Source organism: Amphiura filiformis, chromosome 9 (genome assembly GCF_039555335.1).
Source record: "Amphiura filiformis chromosome 9, Afil_fr2py, whole genome shotgun sequence".
Classification (NCBI taxonomy): domain Eukaryota; kingdom Metazoa; phylum Echinodermata; class Ophiuroidea; order Amphilepidida; family Amphiuridae; genus Amphiura; species Amphiura filiformis.
In genome coordinates, this window is record NC_092636.1 from 447,621 (window position 1) to 464,083 (window position 16,463).

Sequence of the window (16,463 nt, forward strand, 5' to 3'; positions counted from 1 at the left end):
CGCTGCACTGATACGTTCAGCGGTACCTCTTCATTGAACCATATCATGCCGATTACTTGCACCTGTCAGATTAGTATCTTTGAAAAGACCAGTATTGTATTCAATCTATGATTGCAGACATACACAGGTGATGAGTGTAACCTGCTTGTAGTGCAGCGCGATATGTTCAAAATTGTTTTCACCTATTGCTATGGTAATTAATCCGATTAATTACGTAACTTCGCCAGCGTATAGATTGATAAATTTATATAACTAACGAAATCTCTTTCTTTTCTACACAGATATTTTGCAGTGTGCCATCCCATAGCTTTTCGCACTAAGTTTACACCTCGTCGAACTAAACTTGTGATAGCAATGTTGTGGGTCTTAGCAGTGATGACAGCTTCTCCAGCTCTTGCCATCTTTAAGGTAACACGTACTGTCTGCAAAGGGTAAATAATAGTATATGCTTCCCCGCTTTCATTCTCCGGCAGAGAAGATAGATGGGGGTCATTCAAAAAGTTCCAATAAGTATTTGTCTGTTGTTGTTTTTTATTGTGGAAATAAAGTTGAAGTGGTGTGTAACATATGTTGCATAGGTAAGATAGGGGGTAAGATATCTATTTTGGTTCTCCGATATTTACGTATTCTATATCATTTTTCTCTTACAGGCAATCTACGGAACTGAAGACCAAGGAATCGCCTACCAGGGAAAGCTACCTTGGGCTTGTAAATTAGTGATGCCTCGAATACCCGCTTTATTTCACTTCAAAGCTATTTACATCAACGTCATTTTATTTTTCATCCCAACAATAATCACATCTTGCATCTACGTTGTCATAGTGTTTCATGTTTGGCAAGCACGTACGGCCATCCGGAGATCTAGAAACGGACAAACTATAAATTGTAAAACAACTCATTGGAAAACGGCGCGAATACTGCTGGTGGTTTTCTTTGCTTACGTTATAACCCATGGATTTTTTGCTACTTATAATATTCTTTTTCAATTTAAAATAACTGAAAACGTCCCTCCTGTAGTAAATAACATTGGGCTATTACTGCCATATGCAAACAGTTTCATGAACCCAATAATTTATTCATTAATGCACGCTAGTTTTCGAAAATCGTGCTTGGAGGTTATAAAAGGAAAGTTCAACTCACACGACCTGAATAAAGGACATCACTCAAGTGCTTTTGAACTGAGAGGGTCAGTTGAGCAGTTATCTGCTGAAGGTATATTTTATATTTACTCTTTTTCTTTCTGTCATTGTATATAACGATGGGCTCATTATGTAAAGATATTTTTGTGCGCAATTTACATGGTTAAAGGCTCAGGAAGCGACGTTTTCACGTATTTTTGTGGGACCTGAGAGCACATCAGACATATCGAATTGCATTCTGAATACGAAGAATGTCCTTCTGATATCAAATAATTTAGATTTTTTGAAATTCGCAATATAGTACAAATTTTATGTCTAATTATTAAAAGTTGGTTCTTGTTGTGAAATAGAGCCAGTTCTTCAATGCAAACGCGATCCTTCATAAGTTACACAAATACCTATTTAACAATTACATTAAGGTTACCATAGGCGTAGATCCCGCCCCCCTCCCACCCCCAATATTTTGCCAGGGGTGGATGGTCCATACAATCATTCCCCCCAATGTTGACGCCTGATAATGGGTTTCTGACCATATTTGCCCATTTTAGCCCCAAAAGTGCAAATTTTCGCGCATTTATTCTACTTTTACACCATATTTCATCAGTTGAGCTTCAAAATAGTAAAAAAAATCACGGGCTTCGTGCACAATTTTGCCATAAACTTATTCAGTCGCTAAAAGGTGCTGGATTGACTATACTTGATGAATTCTTTTCCAACTCCATCTCCCCAATGTCAGAAAGAAATCTACGCCACTGGTCTATACGTTCTACTTATCTGACAACACCTACTGACGAGGCCCATTCTTATTTGCTTGTTTGTTTCAGGTAGAGACTACATCAATCAACAATACAACAAGACGAATCAAAGAAATTGCTTGGAAAGTATCAAAGGTTGCTTGGATTGGTTACCATGGTGTCGCCATCCCACAATCCAACGCGCTGCCAGCGAGAACACAATTGCGGAAATACAATCAATATTGTAAATAGAGTTGAAAATATTTGTAATTTATTGAATCAATTTCTTACTTATTTTGAAGATATTTATATGTAGGAAGTTTTATACGAGCTTTAACATTATATAATATGTTAGTAATAATATATCAGTTGACAGTAACGTATTAATAAGTTAGTAGTCACAGCCGTACCGGGCTTGCGCCGGGCCTTTGTTAGCATAGCGGTCATGTAGCCAAACATTACCGGGCTTGCGGCCTTTATGTTAGCATAGCCTTGTACCTTGTACCTTGTAGAATTTCTCCCCGTAGACCTCCTCGTGGAAGTGAAACACAGGGCTGACGAGAGTGTGGGACGCTAATGTTTACTTCTGGTCGTCGTCGTTGAGGTCTGGTCCACTTCTGAAATAGCTTGTTTAAAGGGTTCAGTTGTTTTGATGTCTACAGTAATTGGTTCCAAGATGAAATTGTAAGGGGGAAAAATGATGTAGCGAACTGGCTTGTTGTGATGAAATTAGAGTTACTCTGGTATTGTTGGTTGTGCGTCCGTCTGTAAGAGCCCAGTACGTAACAAAATCCCAGTACGTATCAATTTGATACGTATTGGGCTCAACCTCTTCTACCTAGAACAAAAAGTGGCAAAAAATAATTCATCCCGCCCAATACGTAACAAAACTAAAATTTGATTAAAATTACTTTATTCATACTCCTTCTCTCTGTAGTGGTTTTTGTTACGTATTGGGCTCTATACATTTTTTTGTTACGTATTGGGCTCCGGTTGTTTTTCAAGCAAATTATGGATATTATGTGCATGTGTTTTTATAGAAGTACTTTATATTGACCCAGTAACTCATTTTGAGTCTTTCTAGAACAAAATATTTGACAGTGTTTTATCTCTAGACTTGGAATTTATTTGTTACGTATTGGCCTCTGGTTATTTTAAAAGGACATTATCATGATTAAATGCATGTTTTTGTTATAGAATTACTTTATATTGACTCAGTAAATCCTTTTGAGTCATTTTGAGTCTTTCTAGAAAAAAAAATTGACAGTGTTTTTTCTCTAGACTTGGAATTTTTTGTTACGTATTGGGCTCTGGTTATTTTTAAAGCAAATTATGGGTTTTAGGTGCATGTTTTTGTTATAGAAATACTTTATATTGACTCAGTAAATCCTTTTGAGTCATTTTGATTCTTTCTAGAAAAAAAAATTGACACTGTTTTTTCTCTAGACTTAGAATTGTTTTGTTACGTATTGGGCTCTGGGTATTTTTAAAGCAAATTATGGGTTTTAGGTGCATGTTTTTGTTATAGAATTACTTTATATTGACTCAGTAAATCCTTTTGAGTCATTTTGATTCTTTCTAGAAAAAAAAATTGACACTGTTTTTTCTCTAGACTTAGAATTGTTTTGTTACGTATTGGGCTCTGGTTATTTTTAAAGCAAATTATGGGTTTTAGGTGCATGTTTTTGTTATAGAAATACTTTATATTGACTCAGTAAATCCTTTTGAGTCATTTTGATTCTTTCTAGAAAAAAAATTGACACTGTTTTTTCTCTAGACTTAGAATTGTTTTGTTACGTATTGGGCTCTGGTTATTTTTAAAGCAAATTATGGGTTTTAGGTGCATGTTTTTGTTATAGAAATACTTTATATTGACTCAGTAAATCCTTTTGAGTCATTTTGATTCTTTCTAGAAAAAAAAAATTGACACTGTTTTTTCTCTAGACTTAGAATTGTTTTGTTACGTATTGGGCTCTGGGTATTTTTAAAGCAAATTATGGGTTTTAGGTGCATGTTTTTGTTATAGAATTACTTTATATTGACTCAGTAAATCCTTTTGAGTCATTTTGAGTCTTTCTAGAAGAAAAAAAATTGACAGTGTTTTTTCTCTAGCCTTAGAATTTTTTTGTTACGTATTGGGCTCTGGTTATTTTTAAAGCAAATTATGGGTTTTAGGTGCATGTTTTTGTTATAGAATTACTTTATATTGACTCAGTAAATCCTTTTGAGTCATTTTTAATCGTTCTAGAAAATTATTTTTTACAGTGTTTTTTCTCTAGACTTAGAATTTTTTTGTTACGTATTGGTCTCTGGTTATTGTGGTGATTAGTTGCATTTTTGTTTGCTATAAACTTACTTTATATTGACCCGGTAACTCATTTTGAGTCATTTTGAATAATTCTAGAACAAAGCTGATTATGGTTATTAGGTGCATGTTTTTGTTATAGAATTACTTTATATTGACTCAGTAACTCATTTTGAGTCATTTTGAGTCTTCTAGAAAAACAATTTGACAGTGTTTTTTCTTTAGACATAGAATTTGTCTTGTTACGTATTGGGCTCTGGTTATTTTTAAAGCAAATTATGGTTATTAGTGCGTGTTTTTGTTATAGAATTACTTTATATTGACCCAGTAACTCATTTTGAGTCATTTGTGACTCTTTCTAGAGTCATTTTGAGTATTTTTAGAACAAAATATTTGTCAGTGTTTTTCGGCTGGATTTTGGGCTCTATACATTTTTTATGTGTTTTGGAGGTTACACTGTCGGTAAAGCTCTTTTATCCGGATTTTTTTCGCATATATGGACATGAGCTGACCTCCAGTTAATATTTATCGAAGAAAGAAAAAAATTCGAGTGGGTTTAATTTTTTTGTTACGTATTGGGCTCTATACATTCTTTATGGGTTACACTGTCGGTAAAGCTCCTTTATCCGGATTTGTTCGCATATATGGACATGACCTGACCTCCAGTTAATATTTATCGAAAAAGAAAAAAAAATTCGAGTGGGTCTAATTTTTTGTTACGTATTGGGCTCTTTGCATTTTTTATGCGTTTTGGAGGTTACACTGTCGGTAAAGTTCTTTTATCCGGATTTTTTCGCAAATATGGACATGAGCTGACCTCCAGTTAATATTTATGGAAGAAAGAAAAAAATTCGAGTGGGTCTGATTTTTTGTTACGTATTGGGCTCTTTACATTTTTTATGCGTTTTGGAGGTTACACTGTCGGAAAAGCTCTTTTATCCAGATTTTTTCGCATATATGGAAATGACTTGACCTCCGGTTAATATTTATCAAAGAAAGAAAACAATTTGAGTGGGTCTAATTTTTTGTTACGTATTGGGCTCTATACATTTTTTATGTGTTTTGGAGGTTACACTGTCGGTAAAGCTCTTCTATCCGGATTTTTTCGCATACATGGACATGAGCTGACCTCCGGTTAATATTTATCGAAGAAAGAAAAAAATTCGAGTGGGTCTAATTTTTTGTTACGTATTGGGCTCTTTACATTTTTTATGCGTTTTGGAGGTTACACTGTCGGAAAAGCTCTTTTATCCGGATTTTTTGCATATATGGACATGACCTGACCTCCATTTAATATTTATCGAAGAATGAAAAAAAATCGAGTGGGTCTAATTTTTTGTTACGTATTGGGCTCTATACATTCTTTATGCGTTACACGGTCGGTAAAGCTCTTTTATCCGGATTTGTTCGCATATATGGACATGACCTGACCTCCAATTAATATTTATCGAACAAAGAAAACAATTCGAGTGGGTCTAATTTTTTGTTACGTATTGGGCTCTTTACATTTTTTATGTGTTTTGGAGGTTACACTGTCGGAAAAGCTCTTTTATCCGGATGTTTTCGCATATATGGCAATGACTTGACCTCCGGTTAATATTTATCGAAGAAAGAAAACAATTCGAGTGGGTCTAATTTTTTGTTACGTATTGGGCTCTATACATTTTTATGTGTTTTGGTGGTTACACTGTCGGTAAAGCTCTTTTATCCGGATTTTTTCGCATACATGGACATGAGCTGACTTCCAGTTAATATTTATCGAAGAAAGAAAAAAATTCGAGTGGGTCTAACTTTTTGTTACGTATTGGGCTCTTTACATTTTTTATGCGTTTTGGAGGTTACACTGTCGGAAAAGCTCTTTTATCCGGATTTTTTGCATATATGGACATGACCTGACCTCCATTTAATATTTATCAAAGAATGAAAAAAAATCGAGTGGGTCTAATTTTTTGTTACGTATTGGGCTCTATACATTCTTTATGCGTAACACGGTCGGTAAAGCTCTTTTATCCGGATTTTTCGCATATATGGACATGACCTGACCTCCAGTTAATATTTATCGAACAAAGAAAACAATTCGAGTGGGTCTAATTTTTTGTTACGTATTGGGCTCTTTACATTTTTTATGTGTTTTGGAGGTTACACTGTCGGAAAAGCTCTTTTATCCGGATTTTTCGCACATATGGAAATGACTTGACCTCCGGTTAATATTTATCGAAGAAAGAAAAAAATTCGAGTGGGTCTAATTTTTTATTACGTATTTGGCTCTGTATATTTTTTATGCGTTTTGGAGGTTACACTGTCGGAAAAACTCTTTTATCCGGATTTTTCCGCATATATGGACATGACTTGACCTCCGGTTAATATTTATCGAAGAAAGAACAAAATTCGAGTGGGTCAATTTTTTTGTTACGTATTGGGCTCTATACATTTTTTTTATGCTTTTGGAGGTTACACTGTCGGAAAAGCTCTTTTATCCGGATTTTTTCGCATATATGGACATTACATGACCTCCAGTTAATATTTATCGAAGAAAGAAAAAAATTCGAGTGGTTCTAATTTTTTGTTACGTATTGGGCTCTATACTTTTTGTATGCGTTTTGGAGGTTACACTGTCGGAAAAACTATTTTATCCGGATTTGTTCTCATATATGGACATGACTTGACCTCAGGTTAATATTTATCGAAGAAAGAAAAAAATCGAGTGGGTCTAATTTTTTTGTTACGTATTGGGCTCTATACATTTTTATGCGTTTTGGAGGTTACACTGTCGGAAAAGCTCTTTTATCCAGATTTTTTCGCATATATGGACATGACCTGACCTCCAGTTAATATTTATCGAAGAAAGAAAAAAAATTCGAGTGGGTCTAATTTTTTGTTACGTTTTGCGTTTTGGAGGTTACGCTGTAGGAAAAGCTTCCTTTATCCGGATTTTTTCGCATATATGGACATGACCTGACCTCCAGTTAATATTTATCGAAGAAAGAAAAAAATTCAAGTGGTTCTAATTTTTTGTTACGTATTGGGCTCTATACATTTTTTATGCGTTTTGGAGGTTACACTGTCGGAAAAGCTCTTTTATCCGGATTTGTTCGCATATATGGACATGACCTGAACTCCAGTTAATATTTATCGAAGAAAGAAAAAAAAATCGGGTGGGGGTCTAATTTTTTGTTACGTTATGCGTTTTGGAGGTTACACTGTCGGAAAAGTTCTTTTATCCGGATTTTTTCGCAAGGATTTACTTGATTTGATCTCCAATTAATATTTATTTATTGAAGAAACATGAAGTACCGACTATTTCTTTTATAGGCGCATACCGTATTGGAATGTCATCTTTGGGTAAGATCTGACACCAGGCCAGCCCATGGCCCGAGGGTAACATGAGTATGTTTGTTTTACCTTGAAGGCAAGGATAGTCTTGCAAATATGGGCTAACTTTCCCCTAGGCCATCCAATATGCCATATACATTAGGACTAAAAGTTCACAGATTTTGTTATGGTATGCGATTGGAGGTTTGCGTGTCAAAAAATGGGGTTTATAGGATTTTTTGGTTTCATGGTTCGACTTAATTTGATATCCCATTAATATTAGTTATAGACAAAAAAAAGTGTTATTTTTGATAGGTTATTCCATGTGTAGGTGTTAATGAAGCCAACTGAAGCAATACCCGTGTAACAAATTGCTTGTTAAACCGAACAAACTTTGAGATGCGTGTTGTGTGAGATGTGTGCACAGACTGTCCTGGACTGTCCCACAATCTTGGTTCGGTTCCGTCTTTGGATAATGGAATGATACATAAGTACGTACGACCTATGAACAAAAAGTTCTGTAACCCCATTAACCCGCCCCAGTTTCCGGTTTTAACTTAATAGGCCTACTCCATACTCCATTGGTGCTGATTTAGGGTGTGGTGCTGAGCGGTAATCGGACACGCACATATTTTTTCAATCTTGCTAAATTATTACTTCAGTATCTATTTCGTGTAATTGATCTTTTCGGTGAACCCATAAGCCTTTGCGATTACACCTGATATGTCGTCATTTGACTTCAGTACGCGTCAGGCCAATGCGAACATCGTTTAGCAAACATCGTTACTGCGCATTATATATGTCGACATATGTCGACGTGACGTCAAGTAACGACATCTCAGGTGTACTCGCAAAGGCTTATGGGATTTACCGAAAATAATTGATGCTGGGATATGTTTTAAACCTAAAATACATTGTTATAGTTGGCATTTTTGATGTTTGGTTACACATTTGATGTTGTTTCAGTTATAATATGCTAGCATATTAGGCCAAAAACTAAATTGTTGTCTTGCCCTCCCAAGCCTAAAATCTTGGTACAGCCGGCCGGATTTTTTTGTACCAACTCAACCATTTGATACCTACTATTTTACATTAACATGAGTGAAGAGAGGCAAATGCATAATATCGGCTGTATTTTCTACCCGATGTTTAAATTTTTTATTGAAGTAAATAATATCAAGGTCTTTCACAATTAACTCTTAGTTTACCGATTTATTTATTTTTTAACCCCAAAAAACCGGGCCCATAATTATTTTCGCGATTTTGACCCGGCCGCGGAGGGCAATGCAACAACCTTTTTTTACCTAATCATAACACTTGTATATCGATCTAATCTCCTAAGAGGAATACACACATATTTTCATTTAAATGTTTACGACTTTTATCGTTTCCGGAATATAAAATCTTACTCTGGTTATGAGTTCACCTACAAAAATATGGAAAATGTATCAAAATACAGTGTAGGTAACATTTAAATATACAATTATGCTAAGCTTGAAGAAGCTATCATTTTATACAGGACAGAAGTTATAAGAGTGGAGGTAGAACTTTTTGAATGACCCTCGTATATCAAGGAGGTTCAACGCCCTCCTCGGAAAAATGCCACAATGAAATAAAATATGAAATATAATCTTCAGTAGATAGCAATGACTTCACAGAACAACCTGCTATCATTTGATAGCACTGTCTTTACATAACCATCAGCTATCTTCAGTAGATAGCAGTTACTTCACATCAGCAACCTCAGTAAAAATATATGACTTTACATAGCCATCAGCTAATATCAATAGATAACAATGACCGTATATGACCATTTCTAAATTGGCAAATACTGTATCAAGTTGACAATACCCTAACCCTAACCTTTAACCCTAACCCTAAGCCCTATAACTATAAATCTTAACCCAAGTCCCAAACCAAAACCCTAACCACAAGCAGCGCCCTTACCCTTACGGTCTGAAAACCTTAACCCGAATATCCTAAACCCTAAACCATTACCCTAAGTCCAAACCCTAAACCCTAACCATAACTAATTCGGTGGGTTGGCACTGTATTTAGCAGTTCAGCATAGGCCTATAGGGGGCGAAATGTCAGGTAGGCGAAGTATCCTGTTTCCCTTTAGTAGATACGTGGTGTGTGGGCACTATATCCAGCAGTTCAGCACGTAGGGGGTGAAATGGTAGGGATGCGAAATGTCCTGTTTCCCTTTAGTAGGTGAGAATAACTTCAGCTATCTTCAGCAGATAACAAAGACTTCACATAGCCTTCCGCTAATATCAGTAGGTAGCACTGACATAGCCATCAGCCATCTTCAGTAGATAGAAATGACTTCACATAGTTATCAGCTATCTTTAGTAGATAGCAATGACATCGCCATCAGCTATCTTCAGTAGATTCCCCACGAATACGCTCACACCCGGACCCCAACCTTCTTCTGAAGAAATGTTTTTCCTTGATTATAGCTATACTCAATAAAAGAAATATGAATTATATTTTACCTAACAACGCAAATTTACAAGATTGTAAAATTGCCCAAATTGTTAAAATGTATATAGTATGCAAATTTAGGTAAGGAATAGCAATGCTTAAAATTTGCTTCATTCCAAGTAAGTGATTATGTGATTATATGTGATTATTAGGCCTACATAATGGTTAAAGTTTGTTGAATTTTCAGATTGTCTGATTAGCAATATACTTGATGACCATGCATGATGACGGTGAGGTGACCATGCCAATTGTATGCAAATTAGCTAATTTTCTATAATTGTTCTTCACGTGCAAAACATTGCAGACTCCACAGTTACAAACTTCAAACTATTCTCTACCTTCACAAGAAATCAGAGGAACTCCAGATACCTCTATCGAATTTTTTTTTTTTTTAAACAGACATTTATTACGGTTCTTCCACGCATGACACATTAGTTTAGTGGTGCTTTGGTCAACTTCAAAGGACCTTTCTAGAGGGCGCAAACATGATTCAACAACGACAGATTCGGAAAAATGAACCCTTTTTATAATTCGGAATAGAGATCACGGTGACTCATTAATGCACGATTTTTTTACAGATTTTTTTGTTAAAACCTTTTTTGCAAATTTGTTGTATGTTTACACATGTGCCAAACTTACACTAAACTCATGTTAATTGGTTTCAGACAAATTTGGTGTGATTGCAGGACAACATAATAGAAAATCTATGATTTTTACACATTTCAGATTTTTGCAGTATTTAGGGAGCGGTCATTTAATATCTACGCCAGCAAGGGGGGATGGATGATTTCCATATTTTTTCTCGATTTTTACATTCCCCCTTTCAGGTTCCCCCCACCAAAAAAAAAAAAAAAAAATTGATGTTTTAAACTAAAAACAAGTCCTTGGTCTTTTTTGTTTTTGATTTGTTTTTATCGAATGCTTTCGGTTGACACTTGTACTGGTTCTCACATTATCCAGTCAAAATGTTACAGCACTAAAATCATAGATTTACTTTTAGAGTTAACAAGTCACTGTACAACTGATTATGTGATGCCGCAATGTAGGCCTACAAAAGGATAAAAACAAGTTAGAAATTACTATGGAGGGGAATGACGTTTCTTGCTTCCCTTTGAACATGAAATTCCTGCAAGAATATCATGGGCGTGCCCAAAGACATCGACAGGTGGTCCAGGGGGCTCAATGCTAGGTAGGCCTCTGTCGGGGTCCAGAGCTTCAGTGGGAAAGCCCCCCGGAAAATTGACATTCGACTACTTTGAACTAATTTGATGCTTTCTGGTGTGATTTAGAAAACTAATAATGGTTAAAAAGGCATATGGCCTATAAAGTTAGGCGCACCGTGTGCATAACAGGAGGCTAGAGGGTGGGGGGGGTGACGGATTCCAGAAAATGGATTCTCTTCTTTTAAATTTGATTCCTGGTTGACCCACAAAAGTGTTTGTGGGGAGTGAAAATGTTTATCACAAAAGTTACAAATGGTATTACACTTTATATCATTGATATACAAGCTTTAATTTTAAGCTATTAGAAGCATTCAAAGTGAAGGCAGTTACCATGGCAACGGCCATATATACTCATTTTAAAGCAAATTCTCCCAGCAAAATTGAGCAAATTTCTCAGTAAAATAAAAAATGGGAGTAAATGGGGCCACGATCTAGAGAAGGGACAAGTTTTGAGAGAAAAATAATAATAATAAAACAATTTAAAATAAAAAAAGAAAGAATACAACACATGGTCAACCCTCTTAAGAATGTAAGCATGAAAATAACACATTTTCTGGCCCACCAGGATAATAATTTATAATTTTTTCATAATTTCTCCATTTTTATAACGTGCGTCACCCAATAGGATTTGCACACACGTTTAAATAGCTTGTTATCAAATTATATCAGTGACATTAACAAATATCGTATATTGGACATAATTTTTGTATAATTACTCACGATATTCGCCCATACTGAACAGAGCTAGATAATTATTATCTTGTGTAATAAAAATCGATGATCGAATATAACTTTTTCGCAAGGTACCGATACCAATATGAATATCCGATTCATAATAAATTGTAAGTATGGGATAATACTGGACACTTCACCCTGCACACTTTCACCACGTTTATTTCCACGCGGCCCGCACCTTTTCATCCCAGCACATTCTCATCCCGTACGCATTCGCCCTTTAAATAACAAGCTATTCTATGTTCAAAATGGGCCGGTCGGTCCAGTCGATTTTTTTTAAACCTTCAGCTTTTAAAAATCCTAACAAGTATTAAATACTGGTTCATCCATTAGGGACATTGTCAATTTTTACTACTGAATAGGCCTACTTGTTAGATAATCAATTAAGACTAGTCTTTCAAAAAAAATTAAAATAAAAAAAACTATTTAGTTTCCACATGGAAATAGTAGATTATTATTATCATCTATTATTTCCATGGTTTCTATATCTGTACAAATTTTTTTTTAAATCCTCTCTCGATTTTTTTTATCTTTCTTCGATAAATGTTGGAGGTCAAGACAAAATGCGAAAAAATCCGGATAAAAGAACTTTTCGGACAGTGTCGGAGCCAAAACGCATAACGTAACAATTAGACCCTCTCCACTTTTTTCTTTCTTCGATAGGTACGGTATTAACCGTAAGTCAGGTCAACTCCATTTATGCAAAAAAATCCGGATTGAAGAACTTTTCTGAGAGTGTCGGAGTCAAAACGTATAACGTAACAAAACAATTAGACCCCCTTGAATTTTTTTTTCTTCTTTCTTCGATAAATATTAATCGGAGGTGAGGTCAAGTTCATACATGCGAAAAATTCCGCATAAAAGAACTTTTCCGACTCAAACTGTGTAACTTCCAAAACGCATAACGTAACAAAAAATTAGATCCACTCGATGTTTTGTTCTTTCTTCGATACATATTAACCGGAGGTCAAGTCATGTCCATATATGCGAACAAAATCCGGATAAAAGAGCTTTTCCGACAATGTAACATCCAAAACGCACAAAAATGTATAGAGCCCAATACGTAACAAAAAATTAGAACCATTCGATTTTTTCTTTCTTCGATAAATATTAACTGGAGGTCAGGTCATGTCCATATATGCGAAAAAATCCCGATAAAAGAGCTTTTCCAACAGTGTAACCTCTAAAACGCATAGAAAATGTATAAAGCCCAGTACGTAACAAAAAATAGAACCACTCGAATGTTTTTCTTTCTTCGATAAATATTAACCGGAGGACAAGTCATGTCCATATATGCGAAAAAATCCAGATAAAAGAGCTTTTCCGACAGCGTAACCTCCAAAACGCATAAAAATGTCAAGGGCCCAATACGTAACAAAAAATTAGACCCACTCGATTTTTATTCTTTCTTCGATAAATATTAACTGGAGGTCGGGTCATGTCCATATATGCGAAAAAATCCGGATAACGACAACGTAACCTCCAAAACGCATAAAAAATGTATAGAGCCCAATACGTAACAAAAAATTAGACCCACACGAAATTTTTTTTCTTTCTTCGATAAATATTAACCGGAGGTTAAGTCATGTCCATATAAATTATACGAATAAATCCGGATAAAGGAAGCTTTTCCGACAGTGTAACCTCCAAAACGCATAACGTAGCAAAAAATTAGACCCACTCGATTTTTTTTTTTTCTTCGATAAATATTAACTGGTGGTCATGTCATGTCCATATGCGAACAAATGCGGATAAAAGAGCTTTTCCGACGGTGTAACCTTCAAAACGCATAAAAATGTAAAAGAGCCCAATACGTAACACTCGAATTTTTTTTCTTTCTTCGATAAATATTAACTGGAGGTCAGGTCATGTCCATTATGCGAAAAAATCCGGATAAAAGAGCTTTTCCGAGAGTGTAACCTCCAAAACGCATAAAAAATGTATAGAGCCCAATACGTAACAAAAAATTAGACCCACTCGAATTTTTTTTTTCTTCGATAAATATTAACTGGAGGTCAGGTCATGTCCATATATGAGAAAAAATCCGGATAAAAGAGCTTTTCCGACAGTGTAACCTCCAAAACGCATAAAAATGTAAAGAGCCCAATACGTACCGTAACAAAAAATTAGACCTACTCGATTTTTTTCTTTCTTCGATAAATATTAACTAGAGGTTAGGTCATGTCCATATATGCGAAAAAATCCGGATAAAAGGGCTTTTCCGACAGTGTAATCTCCAAAACGCACAAAAAAATGTAAAGAGCCCAATACGTAACAAAAAATTAGACCCACTCGATTTTTTTTTCTTTCTTTGATAAATATTAACTAGAGGTCAGGTCATGTCCATATATGCGTAAAAATCCTGATAAAGGAAGCTTTTCCGACAGTGTAACCTCCAAAACGCATAACGTAACAAAAAATTAGAAACACTCGAATTTTTTCTTTCTTCGATAAATATTAACTGGAGGTCAGGTCATGTCCATATAGGCGAAAAAAATCCGGATAAAAGAGCTTTTCCGACGGTGTAACCTCCAAAACGCATAAACATGTAAAGAGCCCAATACGTAACAAAAAATTAGACCCACTCGAATTTTTTTCTTTCTTCGATAAATATTAACTGGATGTTAGGTCATGTCCATATATGCGAAAAAATCCAGATAAAAGGGCTGTTCCGACAGTGTAATCTCCAAAACGCACCAAAAATGTAAAGAGCCCAATACGTAACAAAAAATTAGAACCACTCGAATTTTTTTTTTTCTTCGATAAATATTAACCGGAGGTCAAGTCATGTCCATATATGCGAAAAAAATCCGGATAAAAGAGCTTTTCTGACAGTGTAACCTCCAAAACGTATAAAAATGTAAAGATCCCAATAGTTAACAAAAAATTAGACCCACTCGATTTTTTTTTTTCTTTCTTCGATAAATATTAACTGGAGTTCAGGTCATGTCCATATATGCGAAAAAATCCGGATAAAAGAGCTTTACCGACAGTGTAACCTCCAAAACACATAAAAATGTATAGAGCCCAATACGTAACAAAAAAATCCAGCCGAAAAACACTGACAAATATTTTGTTTTAAAATACTCAAAATGACTCTAGAAAGAGTCACAAATGACTCAAAATGAGTTACTGGGTCAATATAAAGTAATTCTATAACAAAAACACGCACTAATAACCATAATTTGCTTTAAAAATAACCAGAGCCCAATACGTAACAAGAAAAATTCTATGTCTAAAGAAAAAACACTGTCAAATTTTTTTCTAGAAGACTCAAAATGACTCAAAATGAGTTACTGAGTCAATATAAAGTAATTCTATAACAAAAACATGCACCTAATAACCATAATCAGCTTTGTTCTAGAATTATTCAAAATGACTCAAAATGAGTTACCGGGTCAATATAAAGAATGCAACACATAAAAAATGCAATAAACACATAAAAAATGCAAAGAGCCCAATACGTAACAAAAAATTAGACCCACTCGAATTTTTTTCTTTCTTCGATAAATATTAAATGGAGGTCAGGTCCTGTCCATATATGCGAAAAAATCCGGATAAAAGAGCTTTTCCGACAGTGTAACCTCCAAAACGCATAACGTAACAAAAAATTAGACCCGCTCGATTTTTTTTCTTTCTTCGATAAATATTAACTGGAGGTCAGGTCATGTCCTTATATGCGAAAAAAATCCGGATAAAAGAGTTTTTCCGACAGTGTTACCTCAAAAACGCATAAAAATATAGAGAGCCCAATACGTAACAAAAAATTAGACCCACTCGATTTTTTTTCTTTCTTCGATAAATATTAACTGGAGGTCAGGTCATGTCCATATATGCAAAAAATCCGGATAAAAGAGCTTTTCCGACAGTGTAACCTCCAAAACGCATACAAAAATGTATAGAGCCCAATACGTAACAAAAAAAATTAGACCCACTCGAATTGTTTTCTTTCTTCGATAAATATTAACCGGAGGTCAAGTCATTTCCATATATGCGAAAAAAATCCGGATAAAAGAGCTTTTCCGACAGCGTAACCTCCAAAACGCATAAAAAATGTAAAGAGCCCAATACGTAACAAAAAATTAGACCCACTCGATTTTTTTTTTTTTCTTTCTTCGATAAATATTAACTGGAGGTCATGTCATGTCCATATATGCAAAAATATCCGGATACAAGAGCTTTACCGACCGTGTAACGCATAAAGAATGTATAGAGCCCAAAACGTAACAAAAAATTAGACCCACTCGAATTGTTTTCTTTGTTCGATAAATATTAACTGGAGGTCAGGTCAGGTCCATATATGCGAAAAAATCCGGATAAAAGAGCTTTACGGACCGCGTAACGCATAAAGAATGTATAGAGCCCAATACGTAACAAAAAATTAGACCCACTCGATTTTTTTCTTTCTTCGATAAATATTAAATGGAGGTCAGGTCATGTCCATATATGCAAAAAATCCGGATAAAAGAGCTTTTCCGACAGTGTAACCTCCAAAACGCATAACGTAACAAAAAATTAGACCCGCTCG

The 16,463-nt window shown here is 35.1% G+C and overlaps 1 protein-coding gene across 1 annotated transcript in view; it reads left to right on the forward strand.

Moving 5' to 3' along the window:
* Positions 1-2,121, forward strand: part of LOC140160489 (QRFP-like peptide receptor) — a 57,948-nt gene extending 55,827 nt beyond the window's left edge. The window contains exons 3-5 of the mRNA XM_072183725.1: positions 282-408; positions 651-1,212; positions 1,964-2,121. Of these exons, the coding sequence (XP_072039826.1) occupies positions 282-408; positions 651-1,212; positions 1,964-2,121 (847 nt within the window). The remainder of the gene's footprint in view (positions 1-281; positions 409-650; positions 1,213-1,963) is intronic.
* The last annotated feature ends 14,342 nt before the right edge of the window (positions 2,122-16,463 follow it).